The 12,769-nt window shown below is 37.1% G+C and overlaps 1 protein-coding gene across 2 annotated transcripts in view; it reads right to left on the bottom strand.

The window, feature by feature from the left end:
* Dlg2 (discs large MAGUK scaffold protein 2) overlaps window positions 1–12,769 on the bottom strand; it is a 1,686,730-nt gene that overhangs the window by 1,416,572 nt on the left and 257,389 nt on the right. Inside the window, exons 4-5 of one of the 2 annotated variants that reach the window (XM_026784310.1) lie at window positions 7,803–7,898; window positions 2,752–2,868 (exon numbers count right to left, since the gene is read on the bottom strand). In XM_026784310.1, the coding sequence (XP_026640111.1) occupies window positions 2,752–2,868; window positions 7,803–7,898 (213 nt within the window). The remainder of the gene's footprint in view (window positions 1–2,751; window positions 2,869–7,802; window positions 7,899–12,769) is intronic. The other variant, XM_026784311.1, reaches the window with a different exon arrangement.

Below are 12,769 nucleotides of genomic sequence, written 5' to 3'. Positions count from 1 at the left end.
AGACTCACTGACCTTTATTTGTGGCTAGAAACCAACTATGAGTGAGTACATCCCATGTTCATTCTGCCCTATCACAGGCCAAAAGAGCTTCTTTATTCATTAACCAATAAAAGCAACACAAATACAGAAGGACTTCTCACACCATCGAGAGAGTAATCAAAGTAGATACCATGGAATAAAGCTGCTTACTGGCATGATACACATGGTTTGCTCAGCCTTATGCAGTCCAGGACCACTTGCCCAGGAGTACAACACCATTAGTGGGCTAGGCCATCCAATATCATAATTAATCAGGAAAATAACACCACAGATCACCTACAGGCCAATCCATGGAAACACTTACACCCCCACTGAGGTTCCTTCTTTACAGATGACTCTAGTATGTGCAAAGCTGACAAAAACTAGCCTGAATCGTTTCTTCAACTTCTTCAGTATGATATGGTTTTAAGTAAACAATTGTTTAAAATAGATGTTTGATTTATACCATTACATTTTTGAGACCATTGTAATTATTTTCCTGAAATTCCCAATTAGTTATTATTGCTATATACAAAAGTTACTGAATTATATATGTGATTTTTCTCTACTGATAAATTTTGGAAAGAGTTTATTAAATTTAAGAGATTTCTGATGAATTTTCTGGCTATATATATATATATATATATATATATAGTATCATGTCACCTACAAATTTATATTTTCCTTCCATTTTTCTATTCCTCTTAGTTCTTCTTGCTCTATTGTTCTGGTAACATTTCTATTCTATATTTAGTAATATTGGTGAAAGTGAACATGCTTGCTTCATTTCTGATTTTAGTGGAAATTGTCTTGTTTTCTTCATATTAGCTACTGATTTATCATATATCCTCTATTATATTATGGCATGACCTTTCTATTCCTAGTTTCTTCAAGGCTTTTATCATAAAGAGATATTGAATTCTGCAAAAGGGCTTTCTGCATCGACTGAAATCCCGGGATTTATGTCCTCCATACTATTTTTTCTGTACTACATCGATTAGTTTGTGGATATCAAACCATCCTTGAATTCATGGTGTGAAAACCACTTCATCATAGAGTATTATGTTTTAAATGTGCTGTTGAATTGTGTTCAGAATAGTCTTACAAAAAATTTTTACATCTTTTACATCCAACAAGAAAACTGATCTGGTTTTTTTACTTTTTTTTTTCTTGTTACAGTTGATGTATTCTCTTCCACTTGAATATTAGCTTAATAGAATAACTCTTGAAGCATTCCTTCTTTTTTCTTTTTTTTTACTTTTAAGGGAATTAGACCAGTGTGAGTATTTCATTGACTTAATATATGTATATTAGATACTCTCAATGACACTTATTTTAAATGAGAAGGTCATAAAATGCTAAATAGCTCAAAAAATGTTATAGAACAACAACACATTCAAAAACATGAGACCTCTGAATTTAAAATATTATTGAACAAAAAACCCAAAAATATTGAGCTTTGGTGAACTAAATTTCATAAAAACAAACACTACAGGATATAAACATACAGATAGGTTTAAGTACAAAAATAATAGAGCATTGAAATACCCTATTATGATTGATAGGTATGCCATGCAAGCAAAATTGATAAAAAAAATCTGCCCTTAGATTATAGACACACCAAATATCTAAAATATATTCCATCTCACAGTGGTAGAATATACTTTCTTCTTAGTAGCCTATGGAACTTCTCCAAAGTTCAATACACAGATGTTGATAAACATTTGGGTCACTGAATAAATTATGTAGGAGGAATAAAGTTCTCATAATCAAATAATGAAAATACAACATAGCATAACCAGTGGGGAATATTGAATGTTGTTCTATGAAGAAAGTTTATAGCTATATATGTCTACATTACAAAATCAGTGAGATCTCAAACATTATTGTATCTTATGAGATTAGAAAAAAACACAAAAGCTAGCCAAAGAGATAAATGCATATAATTGTGTAACCTATCAAAATTTGACAAAGAGAATATAAATCACATAAAGAGATGTAAAATTAAAAATAACATTGAAACAATAATAAGTCTCCCACAAAGGTAACCCAAAGAGTCAACGTATTTGCTGTTTAATTCTATGAGACCTGTAAGAAAAAACAAACACCAATATTTCTCAAAGTATTATTTGTTACCTCTGAATTTTATTAGACAATTTGTGTCTGTATGATGTATCAGCTAGTGAGAACAGGGTAGCAAGTGACCTAATATTTCTGTATTGAGACCTATCTTTCTCTATGTGTGTCCAGTAGTGTTTGTTTTATGAAATTGAGTTCACCAACATTAAATCAATTTTCAAGTCAAGAAGTAGCATGTCTCCAAAATATGGTCTTTTTTTGCAGGATTTCTTGATCTACATAGTGTTTTTAAAGCACCACTATTAAAATAGGGATCACTGATAGCATCTAATATACACATATCAAATTCAATAGGACACGCTGCTCCCATTCCTTAAATCAAATAAGCATAAAACTTTCCCATGTCACAACTGTACTGAAAAAAGTTTTCCTTTAATCAAAAGCTATTTAATAGCATGAAAATATATATTGTGGTCAGAATACAGATATTTATATAAGGAGAACATGAATGAAAAATTTCTCCCATGGGCTCATTTATTTGAACTGGCCCCCAGTGAGAGGTGTTGTTAGTAGAACTTCTGTAACCTGTAGGATGCAAAGAAATGCCATAGGAGGAGTGTCACTGGTAGTGAGCTCTGGGGGTTTATGACTCACCCCTATTTCCTGTTCTCTCTTTTTTCTCTCTGATTTTTGTGCATTGATAAAAATGCAATCATCCAGCTGCCAGCTCCTGCCATCATGAGATGCCTTCCCTGCCATCGTGGACTTGACCTGGAAATGTAAGTCAAAATAAACTTTTCTATAAGTTATTTTGATCGCAGTGTTCTATTATAGCAACATAAAAATAACTAATACAGAAGCTGGTACCAAATAAGTAAGGCTATTGCTGGGAAGAACATGACCATATAATTATTTGGAGGAATTAGAGAAATTTGTAACTTTGAACTAGAAAAACTGCTGAACACTACAGTCAGAGCTTAATGGGCCATTCTAGTAGTATCCTGGAAGTCAGTATTCTGAGAGTCGTGTATACAGTGTCGGTAAAGCTCAAGAGGTTCCGGAGAGGAGACAGGACTCTCAGCAACTGGACAAATGCTATTACTGTAATATTTTGAAAAAGAATCTTGCTGTATTCCTGCCCTGTCCTAAGATTTGCCTAATTTGATTAATTTCAGAAGTCATGAACTAATTTTGTTGGTAGAGAAAATTTCAAGACAGCATAATATTGAATCTGTGACATGGCTACTACATATTGACCCTAAATAGGTCTACAAAAAAAACGAAAAAGCATAAACCATGGGGAAGAATAAATTTTTAAAAAATGACATTTGGAGATGAAAAGAGCATAAGAACGCTTCATGTTACAGACAAGTCATATAAAAAGATTAAGGATGTTAATAAGAAGCCTTCTATGCTCATTGCAATGGGAAGAATGGCCTGAGGGAAAGACCCTACCCAGCTAACTTTTTAACCACTGGGAGGAAAAAGCCTACGAAGTTCCCTGATCCTAAAAACGAATTGCTTCCACAACAAAAACTGCTGCCAGGGGAACAAGTGTCCCTAGTCGGCAGCCAAATGCAGCATTGTCTTTCCTGTGGTACTAGCTTTGGAGGTATGAAAGATGCAAGACTAAGGGGGTTGTGAATTATTCCCACACAGTTTCTGCGAGTTGGATGAGACCAGACAATAGGTGGAAGTGTCAGAGTCCCTGCAAGCAGGCCCTGGAAGGTTCTTGCATGAAGCTGTTTACCCTAAGAAGTAAGGTGAAGCCTGGGTTACCATAGATGTTAGAGATTCCATAGCCAAGTGACATCTGCCAAAAAAGATCTAAATACAGGAAATGGAACCCACCTAAGAAAGAGATGTATGTATTATAGGCAGCAAAGCTGGAAGGGTAGAGTCTTCTAAACCTTTGAAACTGAAGTTCCAGAGAGCAAAATGGAGATACAAGATTTTGTTGGTGATTTTTCCTGTTGCTGTTGGATTTCTGTTTTGTTTTGGTCCAATCTTTCCTTGTTTTGCCAACATTCACCCTTTCTAGAATGGGAATGTATATTCTGTGCCGTTGTATGAAATTTGTTGTTATTTATTTTGTTTGTATGTTTTTAATTTTAAGGGTGTCATGGCAGACTTTGGATTTTTTTAATAGTATTGAGACTAATAGTTATGGGGATTTTTGAAGTTAGGAGATAGCTGCAAAGGTCTTAGGAGAGCCAGGAAATCAAAATATAATGGTTGAAATGAGAAGTGTCTTCTATATCCGAATACTTGGTCTCCAGCTGGTGGCATTTTGGAAGAAGTTAACAGTCCCTTTAGGAAGGAGACCCTTGCTGGAAGTAGGAAATCAGCTGGGGTAGGCCTTAAGGATATATAACTTTACTGCATATTTTGTTTTTTCCCTTCTTCTCCTTTTATCTCCTCTGTACGGATAAAGATGTGATCAGTGGGTTTCCTGATCCTGTCACAATGCTATACCTTCCCAGCCAACATAAACTCTCTCTCTCTCTGGAACCATAAAACAAAATGAAGTCTTGTCTCTCTGATTTTCTGTTGGCCATGCTATTGTATCACAGCAACAAAAAAATAATACAAGCAGCAATGAAATCCCCTAAACTAATTCAATATTCTGTCACAGTTATATAAATATAATATGAAAAAAAGTCATAATTCATTTCAACAGTTCTGTTACTTAAGATTTAGATAAAGATTCATAGAGTGACTTGCCCAAAAACATTTAGGCAGTGAGTATATGAGAAAATGGTCCATGTCTTCTGAGTTTTGGCTACAACTTGTGCCTCCACCATGACTCTTCCTGGACTAATGTGTTCCCTACAATCAAATTTCACATTACCTGGTGACCTATGCACTACTGTTTAAAGATATCAGGCTTTCCCATACATTCATTGTGGTATTTGTAAGGTATCCATTGATGCCTTTATCACCACAGACAATAGAATTAGTGATTAAAAATATTAAAACAAAACAATTTTAGGAAGCATTTAATTGTATCTCTGAAATTATGAAATATCCAGAACTTTTAGCTACTTGATATAAGTACTTGACAAAGGATTGCAGTACACCTACAATAGGTCATTTCTCAACTTACAAATAAAGAGATACATCATTTATTCTGCTTGAAGTAACATAACTACTTTTAACAAAGACAGAATGAAAATCCTACCAGATTCGGATGGCCAACCTCTTGATCGTATGACATGACTTTGTCATCTATAAAATTTATGCTTCGGAACAATGCAACTGAGTTACCAAAAGAAAATAATTAATGTTTTAAGTTAGTTAATGATTTTATGTTAGGTCACATTTATAGCCATGCTAGGGCAGATGAAATCCACAGGTCCAAAGTTGGATACACCAGCCAATACATAGTAATCTTTTCTCTCATACTGTCCTTTAGATAATTTGGATACTATAGTTAACTTTCCATAATATGCATACCTTCTCTCAGGTATTTCATTGTGCTATCCTCTATTACTTCAAACTTAAGATATTGTGATTAAACTTATTCTGTTTATCCATCTGTCAACTGTCATTTTTAATATCTCTGCTATTGGCCTTTTATCACCTCTTAATTTACTTAGTCATCAAGAGCTGCCCATTCTTTGAGTGTACGAGTGTGTGTGTGTGTGTGTGTGTGTGTGTGTGTGTGTGTGTGTGTGTGTGTGTGTGTATGAGTTGATTAAACATCCTCAAATTTTCTCACCAGAATTCTGGAATATTAAATTTCTAAACTTTATCTTTTACTTAGCAGACTTATTTAAACACAGAACATACCCCTTCAAAATGTTCCCAATTATTTTAAATTGCTCAAAGAACATGGAGAAATGAAATTAAAATAAAAAAGAAACATATTAAGAAGTAAAATGCTTCTCTATCAATAGAATCCTAAAGTTCTTAATGATGCCTTTTACTTTATTATACAGATTTTAATAGAAATATCCCATCAAGAATATGTCAAACATGGGATTCATTTTAACAGCATTTGTAAACTTACTGCTCATTAGGCAGTAATAAATATGTTGATATTCAGTATCTTATTAAAAACTTTTAATTCTTCTGTAAAGAAAAGAAACTGATGGGTAGAAGTTTAAGTAGCAGGCTAGATGCTTCCCTATGATAGAAGCACCAGGGTCTCTCAATTATGTGTCCAGAATGTATTTAATTCATCTTCCTGACAAATGGGAGCATTTGTTTCCCACTTAAGCTTGATGATTTCCTCTTCAGGAAAGGAAAAACACAAATATCTTTGGAAACAGCCAGGAAGTCCAAAAGTTTGTTTTCTTTCTTTTTAATTTTTAAAATATTTGTTTTCGAATTTCATACACGTATGGTATTGACATCATTTCCAGTTCTCCCATGTTGCTCCCAATCACGCTCAAATTCAAGGTCGTTTCTTCCAAAACTGTTATTATATGCACACACATGTGTGTACATGTAGGCAGAGACTGTTCTTTCATTTCCCAGATGCTCAGACCCGGATAATCACACAGAAACTATGTTAATCACAGCACCATTTGACCTATTAGCTTAGGTTTCTTATTAACTAACTCTTACATCTTAAATTTACCCAAGTCTATTATTTTATAGCTTACCACGAGGCTTGTTACTTCTTGCTTCTTAGGCGGCTACATAGTGTCAGCCCTTTGGCAGCTACATGGTGTCTCTGCCTACTATAGGCCAAAGCAGCTTCTTTATCAACCAATGGAAATAAAACATATTCATAGCATACAGAGGAGAATCCCACATCATGTGTATGTATGTGTGTGTGTGTGTAAACACCTACTGAGTTCCTTGTATGTGCTGACCACTTGAAATTGGATACCCTGTTTAATCCCTGAAGAAAACTGATGATTCTCCCCCTCTCAGTAGACAATGACTAGGGGTGGGGCCTTGTGGAATTTACCCCATATACATGGTATAATATTGTAATAGCAATGAGTATAGCCATTTGTTGATCTTAGGTTCTAAAGGAGAGCCTCCTATTCAATTTTCCTAAACAAAGTGTCCAACTATATTTTAAATATTTAATCTTATACATGCAGACAGTGCTGCTCTTCCTCTTCCAGGCGTAAGTTTCCTTTATCAGCAGATAGAAGGTATACAGCTGGTCAAAATGCAGAGGATAAGGGATGGCCAACCCCAATTAATATATATTCAGTTCCTAAGATGCAAGGCCCACCCATCACAAAGAAGGAGGGAGGAAAGACAGCAAGATCCAGAAGACCAAGGCACATACTGTTGAAAGTTTCTTAGAGACCAAAGTTTACTGCCTAAAGATGCATGAGTGCTTTGTGGACATCCACATCCCATTTCATCTTCAAGGAGCAGCGCCACCACCACCAGATGGCTTTCTTTCCTGAATGCACAATTAGTCTACTATGAATTTTTAAAAATTGCTTAAATGACAATCTACATGTGAAATGATCTCTTTTTCAATGATACAAATGTTTGTATCAGACCCAGAGACTTAAATCCACAGCAGCAAAACACAGATCCCAAGAGTGAAACCTGTAACTACTCAAAATGACACACACATTCAGTGCTGTTCAGCCAAGACGCAGACCAGACAAAAGCTTGAGATGATGTTATCCATTCTCTGCTATTGGAACCCCGCCGAGTAATGGCATCTCTGGAAAATGGGGCACACGGAATGTGCTAAGCATAGCAACAAATATGACAACACTTACACATGCCTTTTCTTCAGGTTCATTCTCAAAACACTGGTTTTCTTTATTTTGCTCAACACATGAAATATTTTCCTTTGGTCCGCCACAATCTGTAAGCTGAAAATAAAATTAAAAGTTTAAAGATGAATACTCACGAATGCAATGTAAACTAAATGTTTTTCAAGTTTTTATCATATATCTTAAAATACCCAAGACCTGAATAAAGGTGATTAGCTGTTGCTTGTGTCAATTTTAGAATATGGATGTACTACTTAACCCATTTTTACATTCTTCCTGAGAAGAAGACACAAAATGGGACACACTTGCGTTTTTAAATTCCACAGCATTCCCACCAGGGAATGTTGAAATTGGACTAGTTCCAGGTAAACTGCTGACCTGGTAAAGGCTGAGTAAGTATGGTTAATAAGATAAAGACAGAAGTGTTGACTTCATCTTATATCTGTTTTCCAGGATCTTCACTGTATGAAGAAGCCATGAATCTGAGAAATGACCTCAGAAGAGTTAGAGGAAGGAGAAGTAGGGGTCGAAATAATGTAAACATTGTACTCAAAATGCATAAGATTATTAACAACAAAATATTAGGCTCAATGAAATGATGATACTTAGGAGTTCCTTCCTCGGTCTCGGAAAGGATGGGGAGCAGAGATGGTGGTGAGTGAAGGCAGCATGGAGACAATGACTAGGTCCAAAATACAGCTTATGAAATTCTCAATGAACTAATGCAAGGCTATTTTAAAGGTAAGTATATGTTCCAAGAGATCATGACACAGGAATAGCCATGCCATGCTGTGACAGAAGACCATGCTTTGTAACTCTTTTCATGGACCTTTCATGGCACACAGCCACTTAACCTGGTTGCAGTACAGTTCACACTGCTGGGACTTCATATGATGGATTCATATAGCAGATGCATTTGAGCAGGCAAATTGATACATTTCTTTATGGAATTTCATACACACATACATTCCAAAATTAATCAGTATCTTGATTCCAGGAAGTCTCATCATTTAATGGGCACATTCTTATGACTTATATAGTAGGCTGGCGTCCCAACTTGCTTGTATAGTCCATGGCCCAGAAGAGGGGTGCCTTTACATGCTACTCTGCAGATGGCCAGTTTAATGGCAATAGTAATTGTAGGGGATTTTAGGTGGGTCACAAGCACTAGAGACTTTCCTTTCACTGAAAGTGCCATCATGGTCCTCAACAGTGAAAGCAAACGTGCCTTGCTTATAGTTACAGAGCTAGCTTCTTCTCCCCACTTCCTCCGTTCCTCTCTCTAATTTTTCACTGACTTCAGATTTAAGAATGACCAACTTCAGCCCAAGCCTGCAGGAGTATGTTGAATGGCTCAGCAGGTAAGCATGCTTGCTGCCAAGCCTGACAGCCTGAGTTCCATCCTTGGGCTCCATGCCATGGAAGGAGAGAACTGACTTCTAAGGGAATCCTCTGGCTTGCACAAGCATACCGTGTAATGCACGTGTACATGCACACACTTACACATACACACACTAAATAAATAAATAAACAAATAAATTCTCTTGTTTTATTATTTGAGAATTCACACATGGGTATAATGTTTTAATCAATTGCTCTCCCCTATATTCTCCCTTCCAATTCCTCCCTCATGCCTTTAACCACTATTCCCTCCATTTCATGTATTTTTTTTTTCTTTAACCCACATGAAGAATCCACTTCATGCTGTCAGCATGGCCATGAGGGACATCTACTGGGTCATGGGTAGCTTTTCAGGGACCTCATGCTTAAAGAAAACTGACTCCCTCTCCCGGTAGCCCTCAATTGCCACCAGTGCCTGAGGTGGGAGTGAGACTTTGTGACCACATCCCTTCACCATGCTAGGATTTGGGATGGTTTTATCTTGCATAGGTCATGTGCATGCCGTCATAATCACTGTGAGTTAATTTATCAAATGCTCTGCTGTGTCCTCAATACATTACTTCACCATAGTCAACTACAGTCAACTACTACTTCCGGCTCTTACACTTTTTACATCCCCTCTTCTGTAATGATCACTGAGCCTTGTGACATGAATTGTGATGTAGATGCCCCATGTAGGCATGAACACTCTGAAATCTCTTGTTCTCTGCATGTTCACTAGTTGAGGGTCTTCTTAAATACCATCTGAGTACAATAAGTTATTAGGAATTGGTTTAATATTGTGTTTATTTAGCAGAATAATAGCACTCAGATTTCTGCTAGAACCTATGTCCTTGGACTCAGGAACAGTGCCAGACACGAGTTCCAACCTGTAGAGTAGGCCTTAAATTGAATCAGACACTAATTGGTTGCTCTCATAACATTCCTGACATTATTGAAGCTGTGGCCATATCTTGTCAGACCGGTCATTATCGTCACTTGTAGGTTTCATGATGGGTAAAACTGAAGTCCACTTTTCTCCCCCAATAGCGTGTGTGCCACCCTCCAAAACTATGAAAGTTAGCCAGTGGGGATAAGATGCCAGATCAGTAGCAAACTGATCTCTTTATGACCTCTGATTCAAGTATCGTTGTCTGATGCCCAGGCACCATTAATGAGAACCCACACGGTAGGAAAAGAAAACCGACACTGCTCCCACAAGCTGTCAAACATGTGCCCTCGCATGTACAAAAGCCTGAGAGATTGAGACTAAATTTTTCCCACTCCCAACAGGCACAAGAATAACACATACTCATCTAAATATACTAAATAATTTCAGAAAGGAGAGGGCCTCATAGCTCTACTAGATATCCACACGCAAAGCTTAGACGTTGCAAGGCAGGGCATTTGAGGTACTTATGTCACATGCTAATTTCAAATCTCCTGATCTGCATGCTGAAATGTTAAGCTATTGCAGGTGCAGGTGTGGACAGGTTTGGGAGTAAGGAGTGGTTCCTTAGCAAAAGCGAGGTAAGCACTCTATCCAGCAGGTGCAGTCACTTATATGTGTTTCTATGGTGAAGAAAGAAACCCAAGTCCCATGCTCAGATGTTTGGAGCTGCTGAGCTAACTTGGGTGCTCTTACTGTTAGGTGAAATTCTTGAATGTTCAAGTGCTCACAATAAGGAGTAAAGGTCTCAAAAGGTCATTGTTTCTGGCTGAGCCGCTGCACTAGACCTGACACAAAACCACTTGGGCTACGTAAGTATAATCAAGCAGAACCGTAACAGGAACCAATCTTGTAACAAAGCAGGAGACTCACCAGCAGAGGAAGGTTGTTCATTTACCTCAGTTTGCAAAGTTCCCTGTGCTTAGCTCACAGACGGAAAATAGCTTTCAGATCCCTGGCCTGACATTTGACCCAGTTCTGCTTCTGTCGGTTTTTTCTGTCTGTAAGTCCAGACCTTCTGTTCATCCTGCCAGAGCATTTCCCTTCTCTCCAGGTGAAATGCAGGCCACTACATGCACAGCCAACAAAAGCCCACTGGATTTTTACATAAATTCTGTTGAAATTTTGTTCTTTGACAGTGAGTTTACATTTGAAAGCAGCATGTGAACTAACATGAAAAGCCCCAAAATAATGCAATACTTGTCTCCTGCTGGCATGCGCAGCTAATCTGTGAACTCTGCCTTCGCCACTGAACACTGCTTTTCATTACTAACTACTGATAAGGAAGCTCATCAAAGAGCCCCCATCCTCACCATCTGCACTAATGCTGGCTTTCATAGTCTTTATGCCTCTCCACTTTCTCGGTGACGTCACATCATTAACTCCTTCTGGAAGACCCTTTGCTCAAAGGCATCTCTAGTTCTTTCAAACCAGTATCTCAAGCCGTTCCTTTTAGTTAGTGATTGACTTAATTTATTTGACTATACACTATTAATAAAGACATCCGTTACATAATAAGACATGCGTTTGCCAACTTTAAGCTGATTCATAATATAAATAATGTGGGAAAACAGTTGCAAGGAAATGGTTTGTAAAGATTTTATTTTTAATTATGCATTGGGGAGATAGGGGAGTGTCCAAGTGAGTGCAGTACCCACAGGGGACAGAAGAGGGCATCAGACTCCCCGAAGCTAGAGGACAACATAGGGAATAAGAACAGAGTTTGGGTCCTCAGCGAGAGCACTACATGCTCTTAACTACTGAGTGAGACATCTCTCCAGCTAGAAAAAAAACACTATGTACATACAGACAGACAGATAGGTAGAGATAGACAATGTAGATAGATAGATAGATAGATAGATAGATAGATAGATAGATAGATAGATAGATAGATAGATGACATCAGGAACTGATATTTTTAATTCAGTCTACATTGTAGCTTTGAAAGAAGTCTGGAAATAAGCGTCCTAGCTGTAGAAACATAGGGATCTCATCAGAACAAAAGAGAATACAGAGTCAGGAACTTTAGCACTCACACCCTAGAGAGTGCCACCTACAGACAGATCACTTCTTCACACGTTACATCTGAGACCATTTAACAGCAAGAGAGCTTGTCCGCACTTCCTAGAGTTTCACTGCAGAACCTCGACCAGAATTCAGTCCCTCTGCTTCAGATAAAGAAACAAACGCTTACTGAGGTCGAATTACTTACCCACAAAAGGCAAGAACGATTCTAATTTGGTTTAATTCAATTCTAAAACTCATCCTTTTTCAAGTGTAATCAAACAGATAATTCTTCAGTTATTCAAGGAAACATTATTTGATAATGAATCTATGCATATGATTGGAGAGTGTTCCTCAATGATAGAAAATTATTGAATGTAATCCAAGAACTTTTATCTAGAACTCCCTGCTTTTAGCCACAATCATGAAAAAAAAATTATCTCTTCTTTCATGCTTGTTTATTACTTGAAATTATGTTTTAAAGTTACTGTAACATAGAAATTACTCCTTCAAGAATTTCCCCTGTGATCTCCTTCTATTTCCCTTAATCTTCTGTGGCTTCCTCTCTGGAAGGCTTGACACCTGGACAGAGCAGTCACCCCATCACAAGGCTGTAGCTCTTTTTAAATGTAACTTT

Source organism: Microtus ochrogaster, chromosome 22 (assembly GCF_000317375.1).
Source record: "Microtus ochrogaster isolate Prairie Vole_2 chromosome 22, MicOch1.0, whole genome shotgun sequence".
NCBI classification, from domain to species: domain Eukaryota; kingdom Metazoa; phylum Chordata; class Mammalia; order Rodentia; family Cricetidae; genus Microtus; species Microtus ochrogaster.
The sequence above is the reverse complement of the archived record's forward strand: the minus strand, read 5'-3'. Positions and strand labels throughout refer to the sequence as shown.